Source organism: Lepisma saccharinum, chromosome 25 (assembly GCF_977018435.1).
Source record: "Lepisma saccharinum chromosome 25, izLepSacc3.1, whole genome shotgun sequence".
Classification (NCBI taxonomy): domain Eukaryota; kingdom Metazoa; phylum Arthropoda; class Insecta; order Zygentoma; family Lepismatidae; genus Lepisma; species Lepisma saccharinum.
Genome location: NC_139253.1, coordinates 1649702 through 1668375, shown reverse-complemented (window position 1 = coordinate 1668375; position 18674 = coordinate 1649702). Strand labels below are relative to the sequence as shown.

Below are 18674 nucleotides of genomic sequence, written 5' to 3'. Positions count from 1 at the left end.
GTGGTTGGTCCCCACTTCCGATGAGTGAAATAGGCGAGGAGTTAAGGGGGTGGGGATTTAGTTCTCGGTTGTGGATAGTAAGTGATCAGTTGCAAGTAGTGAACATCTAATTTAGTGCGAGCTAGTGTGGGAACATAGTAAGAGACCGTGTACACTCGCCTCAATTAATTGTCTGGCAGTTTGTTTCTTTAAACAGCATATTTGCAGATGATACAATTCAACATACAAGTGTCTCAATATACGCTGTATAAGACACAAACTTATTACTAACTTTGTTGACCGTACCAGCAGCAGCAGGTTTGTGTTTCATTCATGTACGGATCTATTTCTTCAGTAAATAGCATATAACAATTAGTGTCGGTTTCCTAGGCTTCCCCTAATTTGAATGCCTGACGTAGAATCACTTTGGGATGATTCAAGAACATCAGGGCAATCTTTATATAGGGCGCCCCAAGGGTATCTGTGCAAATGTTAACTATACAATGCTATCACAGGAACAACATAAATAATGTAATAGAACTACAAAAATAGGTATCTTGCTATTAACTATTTTCTCACTTGCAGATGGAACTTTCAGGATTATTTCATTAGATGTTCATATCAGTTTTTACTTACATAAATGACAGTATTGTTCATGCTATGATTGCAATGAACGAAATTATATGTTATATTTTCAGTAAATATATTTATGTAAAAAACTTTAATTTTTGTCTTTTTGTTTGTTATTACAGTACCAAAGGAAGTACTTGAGGGTAAGTATACTGTTTGTTTTTCATTTTCTGAAGACGAAAATTAGGAATTTTCTTCAGAACTAAAATGTTCGTGTCCTTTGTCACTTAAATACCGTACTTACATTGTGTGTGACATTGAGCGTGTTGAGCTACATAACAGGATATTCATGATTTATACAGAAATTCCTTTATTTGCATAATAAATAAATGTATATTAAAAGAGCGTGTATATTTTAACGAGACAAGATAACAATTTTATTTAAAAAATCTCGCTCTGCTGTGGAAATACATGTGCATGATATCTCAATAATAATTTCCTGGTTGTGGTTGTTTATGACTTTTCAATGTTACATCTTACTTCCAGTTGTTTCAGATAAATCTGTTCATTGTTGTAATTTATGGTCTAATTATTAGCAATTACAAATTTCACCCTTAGAAGCATAATATGCTCTCCAAACGTTACAAAATGTGTGGCACGAGTAGAATTTGATTTTTTATCTGTCGCCACAGATGTCCAGATTGTGTGCATGAAGTGACATGAAAGTACATGTCGCAGACATCTGGCAAAAAAATAAACTTTACATGTACAGTGAAATGCATAAATATTACCAATCAAATTGTCTGTCACAATGCTCATTCTCCTTGTAATCAAGGGGTTCCGGGTTCGATACCCGGTGGAGGCACAAGTGGTTCGGATCCCACTTTAAACTGTAGGTCCACTCCCGATTAGCCTTACTGTGCATAAAGTGGACTTAAAACACCAACTCAAAAACAACAACGCTTATTCTCTTTGTTTTACCCAATGAGACCTTCAAGAATCGACAGCCTCTTCCACAGCATACGTGAGTATCCAATCCTTGATAACACGTAGGATGCAAGAGAAAAAATAATGAAAATGCAAGTAGTAGTGGACAATTTGCTCAGCAATACTTGTGTATCCCACTGTACCTCTATACAGAATTTGGTGTATGCGTCTCTGTGCAGTAAAAACGTGTGACCAGTTCAAATCAGAAAATTATTTTCGGAATACCCTAAAAGCCTACATAATTTAAGAATTGAGTCTGCACGTGCTTTTATCATGAAACAAGAGAAGCAAAAATAAAACGTAATTTTTTAAACTTTTAAATCTCTTCATGATAGAAGAAGGATAGTAACAAGAAAAGTTAACAAAAAAATTTGGATTTCGATTTATGTCATGTTAATATACTTCCTTGTAATTTTCAGTTAATAATTAGTATAACGTATTTCAGTAACTATTATGTATAATTTTGTTTTTTCATTTTTAGAGAAACAACTATGTTGGACCTGTATGCCAAGCGGCGAATGCGAAATTTCGTCTTCTAATAACGGAAGTTGCGATGGCGAAGGGTTCTTTGGAAATCAAACCGACTGCACTAGCACTTGCAGTAAGTATTTGTCTACAGACAATAAAGTCTAATAATTATTATAATTAGAAATATATTCCTTGAAAGCTTCTCAATACAGAACGGAGACTAGATTGGTTCAAGTCTTGAGTCTCAACATAAATAATGTGTAGAGGAAAATAGTAAAAGTGTTGCTGTTTCTTCCAAATTAATCGCAATTCATCACATAAGAAAACTTATTATCCTTATTCAAGCTACATAATTATGAAGTTTCTCTGTTTGAAAGAAACCTAATTAAGAAAGTGAAGCATTTTTTAAATTATATGATGCATTGTTAATAATAATACATAAACTTTTCCTACAAATAGAGTAAGGATACGAAAAAAATATGTTACAAATAATATTAATTATTCACTTTTTGAGAGCAGTGTGAAAGTTATTATATTCTAATGTTTATTTACAGAGAAGGACATTTCTGAAACACATGAAATAACTAGTAAGTTAAAAGTTTCTTATAAAATTGCCCACAATAATAATGCCCCTCTGAGTAAACAATTAGTATATAGTTATGTTTACGAGTAGAAGAGGTTGATTGGTTCAACGGACGACCTTGTTCAAGGTCATTTGATACCATATCCTATTTGGGCTACAATTAAGCTATATTTTTATATTTTTTGGTGGATTTAGCTAATTTGTAGGTGTAGCAAATTGCCTAACTCTACTACGAATTCTACAACCCTCGTACTAGAAGTTATGGCTGCGGTGGCTCAGTCAGTAACGCGTCTGACTACCATGTTCAAGGTCCCGGGTTCGATTCCCGGCCGGTTCAAATCCGGGAACGTTTCTAACGTTGGAAGCGGCCACGGCGCCCACCCAGCGTCGAATAACATGGGTACCTGGGGGAAACCCTGGGGGGTAAAGGCGGTCAGGAGCGTGATGCTGATCACATCACCCCCACTCACGACCGGATCAAGAAAGTGTGGGGCGTTACCCCCACACCTACTATACGCCTTCATGGCGTGGTGCTAAGCACAGGGGAGAACTTTACATTTTTTCGTACTAGGAGTTATGCTTCAAGCAGGTGGTTAGTTTTGTTTGAGAATGGTGTCAAGGTGGTTTCTTAGGTATGAAAAAACTACAGACTACTTGATTACCTATAAAAAAGAAATAGACACTACTTTTAATACACCCTGTCTTTCATTCTCATTGCTGTGAGTCAACGTAGGAACAAATGTATATGACTTTTGGAACATACTGTTTGGTCTGACGTATTAAATCACGTACATGTGTATGTATTGATCTAGTGTGGCATTTTCCTGCAAGCAACATGTACTCATGCAATAGGGTAATGTCATTGATAAATTATCTTGTTTATGAGAACTAAGAGGCTTTGTATATATCTTTTTGTTTTCCCGCTATGACCTATTAGTAGATGTTTCCTTTACCTGCGTGATTTTTATTAGTGGGAATGAATGTATGAACTTCTTGAGTTCTGAGATATGAATTACCTGTGCGTGCTTGCTGGTATTTTTAAAAAAGAAGCTCAAGGTTGGATATTTTAACAAGAGTATAATTCTTGAATATATAGCTTGGAAATTCTACCCTAAGGTCACGTGAGTCTGTTGATTAGTTAGGTATTTATATATATTAGTATGCTTCTTCACACTTGCAGATTTTGAGAATAACGACTTATACTTGTAAGTGAAATTCGGGTATGTCCCGTCAGGGTCATGTGACCCCGTGCTGATTGGTTGAGAGAGTGTGTGTGTGTATATATATATATATATATATATGTACGAAGGGCGTATCATAAAGAATTACACTTTATTGTATTTGATACATACAGACATAGATACATTTAATCGGCTATATGCACTTTCTCAACATAGTCCCCCTGGAGCTGTAGACACTTACGCCAGCGGTGTGGAAGTCGTTCGAGACCATTTTGAAACCAGTTCTTTGGAGTTGTGTGCACCCATCGCTGGACAGCCTCATGGAGTTCCTCACAATTGTTGAAATGGTGACCACGCAGGGGCTTCTTCATGGCGCCAAACAAGTGAAAATCGGACGGTGCCAAATCGGGAGAGTATGCTGGATGTGGTAACACCTTGAAACCCAGTCGGTCAATAGCAGCTGTTGTTTCACGACTGGTGTGCGGCCGGGCATTGTCATGTTGGAGAAGCACACCTTTGCCCCATTTGCCTTGCCTCTTCTTTTGAATTGCACGACGCAACCACGTCAGTGTTGCCACGTAGACTGCACTGTTAACGGTGGTTCCCCTCGGTAGCCAATCAATGAGGATGATGCCATCACTATCCCAAAACACAGTGGCCATTTGTTTCCCAGCCGTGAGCGCTGTTTTGAATTTCTTGGGTGGGGAGCTACCCTTATGTTTCCACTGCATGGATTGGGATTTGGTTTCCGGTTCGTTGTAATGCAGCCACACTTCATCACCTGTCACAACCTTCGTCATGAAATCAGCTGGATTCTGGTCGTAAAGTTCCAAAAGCTCCCTGGAAATGTCTACACCATTGTTGTTAGTGGCATGCGTTAAGACATTTCGGTACCCACCGAGCTGACACTTTACCCATTTTCAAGTCACTGTGCACAATGCGTTGCAGGGTTCGTCTGCTTAATCCCGTAATCCTCTCCAGTTCCGTAAACGTCACACACCTGTTCTCCAGTACGACATTTTCCACACGCGCGATGTTTGCGTCTGTTTTCACACTCACATGTCGCCCTGGACTCTTTCCCTTCTCCGTCGACGTTTGACCGTTTTTCCAGCCAGTTACCCAATTATACACCGTTTTCCGTGACACTGCATACTCGCCACACACAGCCACTAACCGTCTATGGATACGTGCCGTTGTTTCCCCTTCCTTCCACAAAAACCAACTCGTCCATCGTTGACCACGTTCATCTTGTTCCATGTTGTCCGCAACAGCACTCGTGACGTTGTGCTTCGACGGCTGCACAGGCCACAGACTACGCACTGTCACACGGTGCTGCCACCTGGCGGTAGACAAGGTACACTTGCGCCCATCCTGCGCAGTGCATGGAATTACGCCATTTCATTTTGCATTAAATCAATAAAGTGTAATTCTTTATGATACGCCCCTCATATATATATATATATATATATATATATATATATATATATATATATATATATGCTTGGGCATTGGCATCAGTTGTTAAAAAGTAGTTGTTACTGAGAGTTGTTGTAGTAAGTTTACCAAGAGCAATTGTGATATATATGTTTAGTTATAATTGTGCTTTTGGTGTAAATTCTACTAGTTCCCAAAACATTTTACTATTCTTGATACCCTTAGGCATAGACTTGTCTCTCCAGTATGTATATATAATTTTTTGGGGCTCAAATAAAAAACTACATACTTAATACAAAATATCAGTTGGGTTCAGCAGTGTGCTTTGTATACTTAGTGTGTATACTTAGTCTGTTACTATTTTTGGTTTTGGTATTTATATATAATTTCTTGGGGCTCTAATCAAAAACTATATACTTAATAAAAATATCAGTTGGGTTCAGCAGTGTGCTTTGTATACTTAGTGTGTATACTTAGTCTGTTACTATTTTTGGTTTTGGTATTTATATATAATTTCTTGGGCTCTAATCAAAAACTATATACTTAATAAAAATATCAGTTGGGTTCAGCAGTGTGCTTTGTATACTTAGTGTGTATACTTAGTCTGTTACTATTTTTGGTTTTGGTATTTATATATAATTTTTTTGGGCTCAAATCAAAAAACTATATACTTAATAAAACTATATACTTAAGAAAAACTGGAAAAAACCCACAGGTGTCTGTCAAGTAAATCGGAAGTAAATATGTGTGGGTGTGGGTGTTGGTGTGGGTGTAGATGTAGCTAATAAGATTATAATTTACAGAGTATTACACTAAAGGCAATAAGCTCATATGAGCATCTTGGCTTAGTTTTAAGTGTAGCCAAAACAATGCCAAGAGAGCCATATTTTTTTACGATCCTATGGACAACAATCTGACAGATGCAGCTTTTGTACGTGTAGCCAAATCAATCTGAGGGGGATCATACTTTTCACGGGAAATCCCCGAGGGCTATTTTACTAAATTCTTGGATTCGACAGAGTAGCACACTGTAGGCAATAAGCTTATATAAGCATCTTGTCATAGTTTTAAGTGTAGCCAAACCAATCTGAGGGGGTCATACTTTTGTGTTCCAGTAATATCCTATTTTATACTACTGACACAGATAGTTTTATATATCATATCAAGACACCTAATTTGTATGAAGATATAAAACATTCTAAGTTGGTTGATTATTTTGACACATTCATACCCTGCTAATTTTGATATTCCTCACAACAATAAAAAGGTGCCTGGCAAACTAAAAGATGAAAAAAGTAATGATATTATTAAGAAATTTATTGGATTGAGAGCAAAGATGTATGCAATTAGATCAGAAGAAGATATTATTAAAAAAGCCAAAGGAGGAGGTAGAACCATTGTAGAGAATAAAGTCTCCTTTCATGATTATTGCAACTGTCTCAAAACTAAATCTCCCAAACTAAGGGAGGAAAAAGGAACCCAAAGTGTTGATCATATATTAACTACAAATAAAATAAGAAAAATTGCCCTGGATTCAGGATGACAAGAGACAGATTCTCTCATGTGAGATACATACATTACCATGGGGCCACTATTGCCAAGGAGATGACAACCAATGTAATATTTGCCGATAAAATAACAATGTATCTATTTGGGTTTAGAAAACAAGTTATGGAAGTTCCTGTTCAATTAGCCTCACCAAATTTCACTAATTTCTTATCTAAACTAAATGGACTAGTAATTATCCACTTGAACAGTATCCTAACAGAATATACTGATTATAGTGGTAAAATGTTTACTTATACTGATACCTTTGTTTTTGGAGTTGAAAATCATTTATCCTATAATATAAATAACCATCACCAAATGACTAATGATATTTTGGGTTATACAAAACACAATGATCACATTGATAAAATTCTTGTACTTGATATTAGTCAAAAAATACGTACTGATCTACGAACATTACAGGAAACTCTCAACTCTAGTCTCCAATCTGAGATAGCTAACCTCCAGTCTCAGTGTCTGAACCCTATTCTCAAAACTGATGCTGAACTCAAATCCTTACTGCAAAGGAAGAAAAACACTAATTTACCCTTACTAGACAATCTTCAAAACTTAGAAGAAAGTGTAGGCAAATTAAAAATGAGGTTAAGAAATTCAGACGAGCTCAGAGTACTAATGTAGAACAACTGAAGCAACAATTAAATAATCAAACAAACAGTATTCATACAGAACTACAAGCAAATATCCAAAGTATTAAAACTCAACAAGATTATGATAGTATAATTGCTGATTTGCGTGAGCAGTTTCAATACTTTGAGATCCCTACATTGGAAAATATAAAAATTCAACTACAAACAGATGAGCTGCACACTGCCATAACTGAAGTCCAAGCCAAACTTCAAATATTAGAAAATTTTATAAATAATCTACCCTCCTCCAGTGAACTTAATGCCATTGCTCGTAATGTTACTAACATCAAACTCCAGCTTGAGACTTACGAGGATTTTGGGAAAATTCAAAGTACTATAGCTCACATTGAGGATACTTTGGCAACTATGAAAAATGAACTGACAAGTGTCCAGGAAATACCGGAATCAAAATTACCTGGCATTGCTGAAACTCTGAGTATAGTCCAACAGCAAATTACTAAGCTGGAAAAGCTGAACACTGAATATGAATTATCCCATTTCCATCATTTGATAGAAGACATGCAAAACAAATTAGAAACACTTCAGCAATCTACACCTAGACAAAATGACATAATAGAACTCCAAGATGCTATAAGTACTGTAGCTGATGCCACTGAATTAGATTCTGTGAAAAATGCTTTAACAACACTCCAAAATACTGTAGCTAGCTTACCTACTTCTCAGGAACTGAGAGCTGTAAAAAGAGCAGTAAATCGAATACTCAAATCTGAAAATATTAAAAACATTCAGGTGGAAATTGTACAAATTCAAGAAACGTTTCCACTTTGCCCACCAACCAAATTATCAGTGAACTTCGCTCATTATTTATGAAAATCAGAAGCCAAGTACATGATCTTTGTAGCCATAGTTCCACATTGAGACTTGTGGAGAGTTTACAGCAAATTATTTCAAATATTAAGCTTTAAATTGGGACTATAGAAACAAATCAAGAATTAGCCTTTTCACGTTTTACCACACAGCGCCATGATTTAAATGAACAATTTAAACAACTGTATGTTGATGTGAAAATCAAACCTGGCTATGATGAGATTGTTCGTACTATAGGAGAACACTTGGAACCATTGTTGAGCAGATTGGATGAAGTAGAATCTAGTCAGTTATTTTCTGTTGAGATTGTCAGACTTCACAGTATTCCAAATACTAGAGGGCACGGGACATATGTTAAGGCTGGTAATATTTACAAATTATATCCTTACTCACTGACACATGAATTTTTCCTGAATGGTACTATTCAATTTCTGAAGTTTGGTTATTTGAAAAAGGGAAAACAATTTGAGGTGCCACTTTTCACTATACAAAGAAAGATGGTGTATTCAGGGCACTTAAAATACCAATAGAATCTTGGGATAATACTACCAATAAATATGAAATACATGAAGATAAACAATTGTCCGTTTTTGATGTTGAAACTGGTGATCAATTATTATTTGAAGTTAAACAATTTTATGTAATCTTCTCTTACCAGACTCAATGTCTACACAAGATATAGTCAATGAACTACACAGACCAGCTCGTCGTAACTACAAACGACTATCTGTGGTAACAAAAGGAATTGATGATCTATGGTAGGCTGATTTGATTGAAATGAACACAGGAAATTTGAAAAATCTGAATAAGATAAATCATTGTTTTAAGTATTTACTTACTGTAATAGACACTTTTAGTAAATATGCTTGGGCTGTTCCTCTGAAATCTAAAACAGGAGCTTGTGTCAGTGAGGCCTTTAAGTCTATTTTCGAGCAAGGCAGAAAACCTCGTCACCTACAGACAGACAGAGGAAAATAATTTTACAATTCCACATTCACCAAATTAATGGCCCAGCATGATATTAGACATTATTCTACATACAGTAATTTGAAACCTAGCATAATTGAGAGATTCAGCAGGACACTAAAAAATTATATCTGATCTTGTTCGTAATTACAATAACTCTATACATAAAACCATACGTATGAAGCCTGCTGAAGTAACTAAATCTGACGAATTACAATTGATTTCTACTGTTTACTGTCCTAAATATCAACATACAACCAAGAAACCCAAGTACAAAATAGGAGTTCAAGTGAGAGTTGGTAAATTGAAACACCATTTTGAAAAGGGTTTTACTAAAACTTAGAGTACAGAGTTGTTCACTGTGGTTGAAGTCTTACCAGGGAACAGGTATACATATAATAAAGACAATTGCAATGAAATATTGAAAGGAAGATTTTATGAACAAGAACTTAGCAAAACTGAATACCCAGATACATATCTTATTGAGAAAGTATTACGTAGAAAAAAACAAGTGAAATGGCTGGGACTTCCAGAAAAAAGTTGGATTACCACAGACCAAATAATTCTATGACAACAACATGGAATGTGGTAGGACGTTTGCCTGATTTACTAGAAACTAGACAGAAAAATAGTGAGTTGCTACCTAACAATATTAGGTGTCTCATTGTAGGTCCATGTGGTTGTGGAAAAACTACACTACTTCTACATAAATTTTTGCTTGCTTCCAATTGGTTAGACTGGAAGAACAGACACTTGTATGTTTCTCAAAAAGTTTAGAGCAACCCAAATACCAGCAGCTTATGAAACTGTATGAAGGACTGGGCATAGCTACCTTTGGATCAGAAATAAAGCCACTTTACAATTGGTTTGAAAACTCAGTTGTAGTCTTTGATGATGTAATTTTAGAAAATCAAAATGAAGTACGTAATTTTTTTACTCATGGTCGTCACAGGGGAATAGACTGTTTTTATCTGGCTCAAACGTATTCTAAGATGCGCAAACAGTTACTTCGTGATAGTACAAATCTAGTTTGTCTGTTTCGTCAGGATCACACTAATCTTAAACATGTATATTATTATTATTATTATTATTACTATTTATTATTTGAAGTAGAGTTACAGTTAAGCTTACAGTATTTTTACACGGATTATCTTGCTATAGAAACAGCTTTTTGTCCTACATGGATTAATTTGTTAAGCTATACAATTCTGCTCTTTATAAATGTATAAATATGGAAAAATATAAGTGTGCCTATATAATTGAAACACACAAGGAATAAAAATAGACAAGGAATAAAAACACACAAGAAATATAAATTAAGTAAGTATATGTGAAGGATTCAATAAGGCAAATGAGGCACGGTGTCAGTATTCGTAGATTTAATGAAGTACGTAATTTTTTTACTCAGGGTCGTCACAGGGGAATAGACTGTTTTTATCTGGCTCAAACTTATTCTAAGATGCGCAAACAGTTACTTCGTGATAATACAAATCTAGTTTGTCTGTTTCGTCAGGATCACACTAATCTTAAACATGTATATTATTATTATTATTATTATTATTACTATTTATTATTCGAAGTAGAGTTACAGTTAAGCTTACAGTATTTTTACACGGATTATCTTGCTATAGAAACGGCTTTTTGCCCTACATGGATTAATTTGTTAAGCTATACAATTCTGCTGTTTATAAATGTATAAATATGGAAATATATAAGTGTGCCTATATAATTGAAACACACAAGGAATAAAAATACACAAGGAATAAAAACACACAAGAAATAGAAATTAAGTAAGTATATGTGAAGGATTCAATAAGGCAAATGAGGCACGGTGTCAGTATTCGTAGATTAACATCTTAATTTGTTGTTTAAATTAGGCCAAATTTCTCTCCTTTTTCCAGGCTACAGGCAGTTGATACTACGCCATACTTGCCAGCGATGATAGGGATTTTGATCCGTATGTTGCCTTGTTACATTTTGGTACTCGGATACTATTGGTGTTATTAGATCGCAGATTGGGATAATGCGTGTTACTACATATAATTACCTTGCCGAATAGTAAGTGGTTGTGTGTGTGAATTGCCTGATGAATTTTGAGTAGGAACGCATATTTTCGTCTGGATTCAAGCGTGGGTAGTTGCAGTTCTTCTGTGCTCGATCGTGAAATCATGTGTGGTGTTTTTCGTATATTACGAATTGCCCAATTTTGCATTTTTTCTAATTTGTTGGTGTTATTTATATTAATCCCATAGAGTACATAGGAACAATATTCAAGTAACGGCCTAATAAAGGCTTTGTAGAACGCTAATTTGTGATCAAGGTGCACATATTTGCAGACATATTGAAACTGTTTGATTCTAGGTGCTGCACGTGCACACATAATCTTCACATGTTGTGAAAACGATACATTTTTATCTAGGTACACCAAGATATTTTAGACACTCACTTGGTTTTATATTCGAATAACCTATTTTAATATTGTCAACTTGCGTGATGTTATTGTTTTCCGTGGATAATATTAATACTTGAGTCTTAGTTTCGTTCACTTTCAACATGTTAGATTGATACCTCTCAAGAACTTCGGGCATGCTTTTTTCAATATTTGCAATTACCTTTTCTAATTTATTAGATGCGCAGTACAGGAGACAGTCTTCCGCGTATAGATACAAATCAAAGCCAAATTTCTTGCTTGCGATATCATTTACAAACATGTTAAAAAGTTTTGGGCCCAGAATAGATCCCTGAGGTACACCGAGAAATACATTCAGACCGTACGAAATCGAGTTGCCAACTTTTGTATCGATACTCCTAATGTGCAAATAGCTTTCAATCCAGTTGCATGCAGTAGTAGAAAAATTGAATTGCTGATATAATTTCTATATTAATAACTTTGGTTGAACACTGTCGAATGCTTTACTGATATCTAGCGAAATTATGGCGATGTATTGCTTTCCTTTACGATCTAATACATGCCGCCAGTTATGTAACAGTTCATGCAGGTGTAATTCTGTTGAGTGATTTTTCCTAAAAGCAAATTGTATGTTAGTAATTAGGTTGTTACAATGTAAGTATTGTTCTAATTGTTTATCTATTACCTTTTCAAGAATCCGACTTAATGAGGAAGCTATCGATGTAGGCCGATAATTATTTAATTGCGTTGGGGATCCCACTTTAAATATAGGTGTGACCCTTTCGTGTTTCCAGCTGTTGGAAAAGATTTAGCTTTTTATGGATGAATTAATTATATCGTTGAGAGGTTCTGTAATCCATGGGGCGAGCAGATGTTATAGGCGATTACTTATTCCATCAAAATCTGGACCCTTTCTGACATTAAGTTTTTTAAGGATTTTCAGTTCGTCATCATGTGAGACGAGTGTAAAATTGAAGATGGCTTCTCTAGATTGACTGGAGTTTTCAATTTGCTTGCTAGTTTCATTTTTCTTGAGCGTTAAATCATTTGTGAATATATTCGATATTGACTTTCCGACATTAGCAAAGTGGTAATTCAGGACATTCAACACCCTCGTAGCTTCTGTAATTATTTCATTATTGTGTTCAATAGATGTGATGGATTGGTTTTTTATTGTCATTTCCCGTCAAAAAACTTAAAATCTTGAATTAATTGTTGCCTGAATATTTACCAGAATAGATCTGTTGAAGGAGATAATTTCTTTTCGCACCTTGCACTGTTTTGTTACGTAGTTCCTTAAGGTCTTATATTGTTCCCACGTGTAATTATTATTATTTGAACTGCGTGCGCTTAAACATCCGGTTCTTGAGTGAAACCAATCTAAGAAGACCGCCAGTGATTCAGGGGCGCTTGTTGGCCCTAACGCGAAACGTTTTTATTGACGCATAGACATCAAGAGCTTCTGTTATTAATGACTGCAAATATGTTACCTTATCGTTTATATCCGGCATCGTTGATGTTTTGTGAAATGGTAGATAGGAACAATGATCAGCGAATTGCTGTTCAGGAAAATTTTTAAATGAACGCATAGTTACTAATATTCTAGGAGATCTTTGTGGCTTCAAATTAATTGTTGTGCATATCAGAAAATGGTCACTTAAATCATGCATTGCCACAGCAGATTTAACATGTATTTCTCTCTTGTTTGTAAAAATGTGCTCTATGAGACTTTCACTTTTGTCGGTCACGCGTGTCGGCAGACGAACGAGCTGTTTGTACCCCGCTGATTCCATCCCATCGAAAAATGCATTATCCCCTGCAGTAGGTTTCATGACGTCATGATTTGTATTTCCAACGAGAACCGAAGCGTGGCAAGCCGGAAGAGATTGTAAAATAGTTTCTAATTTTTCATTAAAAGTCACGGCGGCCTTGGGATGTCTATACATGCATCCGATAATTAAGAGTTTGTCGTTTTGTTTGAGTTTCAAAGACACCCACAATCCTTCAATGTCCACATCCGACACAGAGTAAATAAGTTCCGATATTTTGTCGGTTTTTGCGTAAACAATAATGCCGCCCCTTGCTTGATTAGAAGAGCCACGATCGAGCCTATATAGTTCGAACCCTTCAATTTCAACTTGCCGATCTGGAATAGAATCATCTAGCCAAGTCTCGGTGATTGCAACGTAAGTGAAATTAGTTATGTTTAAAGCTGCGATTTGATCTATTTTGTTCTTCAGGCGGTTAATATTGATGTGGCCCACCGTGATACTTTCTGTGTTATCTGGGTTTGCGAGGTCCTCTACTTGCGGATACAAGTTTGCAAGGAATCTCCGATTCGCCACGCTCAGGCAGTGCAACGCCACGGGGAGTGTCGGGTCATTGCCTCCAGCATTGTGGTCTCGACCTTGGTCTCTGGGGGAAGGGAGAGAGTAGCCATTCTTGCAAATATCAGGGAACATATTTCAGGGTTGTCCAACGAACTATCTGGCACTGACACAGCACAACATCGACCTTTTGCCTCCTTGCATTCAAATTAAAAAACTTCATGATTAATAAAATGATTGAAAATAAAGTGTGTATATATAATATATGTGTAATGGAAATGAAGTTATTTAAAAGGGAAGGATATAAGTAACATATATATATATATATATATATATATATATATATATATATATATATATATATATATAAACTTGAGAACCATAATTGAAGTGAGTGAATTAATAGTGTCAATTATTGTATGTAATGAGTGCCAGCCGAGGGTAGAGTTTGTCACTTTCTATACTTGCTACTTTCTCGCTAACGAAGGCCCGAAGGCCAGGGCTATCCTAACGTCCAGATCCCCCAGGTGAGAGTTCAGTTCTTTTGTAACGACTCTTCCCATCGTGCTCTCGATTCTGCTCCATTCACCTTTCGTGATACCCATGCTGTCATAAAAATATAGCAAATGCACAAACACTCAAACTCGAAATGCTGCTCCTGCAAAGATTTACACTCACAAAAATCACGTTCACTGCAGCACAACGTTCACTCCCTTCAGAAAATCACTTCACCACGTATTGCCCAACCCTGCACGCGAAGCTAAGGAAAAACACGTCCGATCTCAGGGAACCGAGCACAAGACTATGTAGGAGGATATTTAAACTACAGTCAATTTTCAAAATTCAGCTCTTCCTGCTTGAACAAAAATGATTTTGGATTTGCTACACTTGATATGACTCAAAAACCAAACAATGGAAAATATAGAAAGAAAATTAACAATTTTATAAATGTTGAGTCATTCTAAAATACGTTGGGATGTTATAAATAACCCCCAAACATAAATTACAAAACTTAAAATTGAAGACAATTTGATTTTACGTGACTATCTGGCTAAAAGATTTAAAGGCTGAAAATCTGAGAATAGAGGATACTATGAACAACACAAACGTCAAAATCAACCAATTATTGATGTTATCAGTGGTCTTGGTAGATAAATTAAGGGTGTCACAGAACAAAATAAGAATCTCATGAATGAGCTAGTGCCTCTTACGGCTAGAAATTATGTAGATTTTCCTCCTACACAATTATATAGTATTCATATTCCTCTAGTACTCTAACAACCACCTACTAAGGCCATAGGAGATTCAGAAAATAATGAATTGGGTCCCTTTGCAAGAGATTTCCTGAGTACTGGGAAATTTGACTAAGATGAAATGTTTGGATTATATCCAACCATGGAGCCTAATGAGGGAGTAGTTTGGAAAATTGAAAAATCTAGAGTTACATTTCAAGGAGATGACGTAAAAGTGAATTTGGGTGGAGCAAATAGCTGGTGTAGATATCCTGGCACTGTGGGACTGTGGGAAAGCATCACCAAGAGACATCCTACAATTATACAGATGAAGATTACCAGAGTTTCTCAGAAATTTTAATACTGTGTGATGCTCTATACTAAAACAATGATACTAGTCAGAATAGAGTTAAATCTAGCAGTGGAGACAAATACAAAAATTTGATTAAACCTATATGAAACGAAATCAAAACTGGTAGTGGCATTAAACACTACAATACTCTGCCCAGAGAGTTTGTGTGGGTGGATGATGTGGGAAAACTCATAGATAGATTGTTGGTCATACTAGGAGAAGAAAATGGTGGCAATAATAATTTCTATAATGAAAAAAATAGGTATTGTAGTTATGATTAGTGCTAAACTAGCCAATTTTATTGTAAATTACAGTAAAGGCATAGGATCTTAGTTAAAATTATTAATACTCTACCACCCTAATTCTGAAATTCTGGAAGGGTCCGGGTTTAGTTAATGACATTATTAACAAACTTCCTTTCGAAATGCACTTACCTGGTTACCAATACTGTGGTCCAGGGACTGTGGTCCAGACTGGAGAAAGGAGACAATGGAGACAAAATTCTGTTACACACAGGGTGGAATTAGTTTCTGCAACTGAAACAGTTGATCTCGGTATACTTGGTAACCTACTAAGTTTTGAGAATAATACAAAACTTGAGCCTGGCATCAAACACATAGGTGGGAATATTCCTAAATTCTTGGCCATAGAGACTTTGAACATCCATTGTAATGTGGCAGAAGGAATGATTACCAATTCTGATGGCAACATAGGTAGTCACAAACGAACTGGAATCGTAGCAACTTTCAAACTAAATTGTGAGTTCATGGAACCTATCATCTACACACGCTCCTTACCTATCTATTTTCCAGTATCTCACAATCGCATAGATCACATAGAGTTGGTGGTAACCAATAAAAAAGGAGAAGTAGTAGATTTTGCTGGTGCCTCCACAACAGCAATCATAGAAATTAATATATAAAATAACCATTAACATGAAGCATATTGAAAGTTATGAATTACAATCTTTTCCTACCAATCGTAGTACATTTGCTAATCTCAATGAACCCAATCGTGAAATTGAATTTGACGTGTACGTGGGTGCCAGTTCTGTACATCCTCACAGGGCTGAATTGTATATTAAATTTGAAGTCGAAAAAAATGAAAATAAAGTTTTTTACCCTGGTGCAAGCATAAAACTAGTAGATAATCTTGTACCACACTTGTTCTCTCAAGCAGAAATTAGAAAAGATGGTACTGTGATAGATAGAGTAGACTATCCTGGTTTTACTTCTACTGCCATAGGAACACTTAAATTTTCCACAGTAGATGAAACATATTACCAGATTTGAATCAGGAACCAAAATTCTGACAACAAAACACAGTACTATTTCCCATGCGTCTGCTTCCAGGTTTCTTCTCAGACTACAAGGACATCATATGGAAAGGTGGTTTGAGGGTCACTTTTCGCAGGGCAGCTAATAAAAATAATGCAGTAATGCGTTATAGTACTTTAAATCCTGATGGTACAACATTACCCAACACCGTGCCTGAAACAGCCAAGTGTATCATCAAGACCATGGAGCTAAGAATACCAGTAGTAGAATATGAAACTAATTATGCTCTCAAATACAAAGAAATTTTCTAAAAAATCCACAAATTCCTATTGGATTTTACACTTACCAGTGTGTCTTAAAACCAGCCTTTGGTGGACATTAGGAATTTGATGCCACTAATGAATTCAGTAGTATACAGTATGATATGCCAGATTTTGTAATTGTGTTGTTCCAGGCTGTGAGAGAGAACAGTCAAGAGAAAGATTCTAGCAAATTTCATGATTGCAAGATTAAAAATATTTATCTGAAAAATAGACGTAATGAGATTTTCCTTCTTGAGAATTATAATTTCGACATAGCACAAGATGACTTTCTTAAATTATATGAGGCTTACACTGCTTACAGAAAGAAACTGAAGGAAACATAGATGTATACTACACTTCTAGTGAATTCAAGGCACACAGACCAATGTTTGTTATTAACACATCAAAAAGATAACAAGTGGTAGTTAATGACAGAACTAATATCAAGATTGTATGTGAATTCCATGAGCCTCAGCCTGACAACACTTTAGGTAGTGTTATTCTAATCGTAGAGAAGACTTTTGTATATGATGTGTCGAATGAAAGAGTCACATAACAATTTTAGTTGTCAAAACTCTCTTGATTGTTAGTATTATTTAGATCCAAATATTATAAAATTAAACTCTTAAATAAGAGTATATAATAAATAACAGACTTGTAGTATTTACTAGATCTGAGCAAATATGAGTATCTAAAAAATAACTAGTAAAGTAGTCTGTAGTGTTTTCATACCTAAGAAACTACCTTGACACCATTCTCAGACAAAACTAGCCACCTGCTTGGAGCATAACCCCAAGTATACTCTCAACCAGTCAGCAGAGTATCACATGACCCTGAGGGTAGAATTCCCAAGCTAGATATCACCCTAGTACGAAGGTTTTTTAGAATTCGTACTAGGGTTGGACATTTTGCTACACCTACAGATTAGCTAAATTCACCAGAAGATATGAATATGTAGCTTAATTTTAGTCAAAATAGGATATGGAATCAAACAAAACTTGTCTGCAGAAACAAATATACTTTCTCTATCTCAGAGGCTCATGAAAGACTTTGAAACACACGCACACGCATGAGCAAAATAGAGCATAAAACACTTGAAGGCACACATACACAAACACACGCACACAAAAAACTGTAAAAATAAAAGGCATAAAAGGCTGCGACTAGCTCACATCACTTGGACGATCTGGAAGGAACTGGTGCTGTCTACTATGTTAAACCCTAGTACGAGGGTTTTAGAATTCGTAGTAGGGTTAGGCAATTTGCTACACCTACAAATTAGCTAAATCCACCAAAAAATATAAAAATATAGCTAAATTTTGGCCAAATTAGGCTATGGTATCAAATGACCTTGGACAAGGTCGTCCGGTGAACCAATCAACCCTTTCTACTTTTACGAAACACTTTATGTGTGCTGCCCCCTGTGGTGGAGTGGTTAGCACATCGAACTGCGACGCCAGGTTTCCCGGGTTCGACCTGCTGACCCCAAGTCACCCCATTACTTGTTTAGATCTCCACACCAAAAAGGTAGGATTGTGGGATGGAGACTGGCAGTTGATAGATCGGCCAAGGCTCTTCCAGGG

At 36.0% G+C, this 18674-nt stretch overlaps 1 protein-coding gene across 9 annotated transcripts in view; it reads left to right on the top strand.

Annotated features, from left to right (window-relative positions):
- Window positions 1-18674, top strand: part of LOC145978876 (uncharacterized) — a 164433-nt gene that overhangs the window by 102172 nt on the left and 43587 nt on the right. For all 9 annotated transcript variants that reach the window (XM_083111783.1, XM_083111784.1, XM_083111786.1 and 6 more), the window contains 3 exons: window positions 732-752; window positions 2018-2137; window positions 2559-2591. In XM_083111783.1, coding sequence (XP_082967909.1) covers window positions 732-752; window positions 2018-2137; window positions 2559-2591 — 174 coding nt within the window. The remainder of the gene's footprint in view (window positions 1-731; window positions 753-2017; window positions 2138-2558; window positions 2592-18674) is intronic.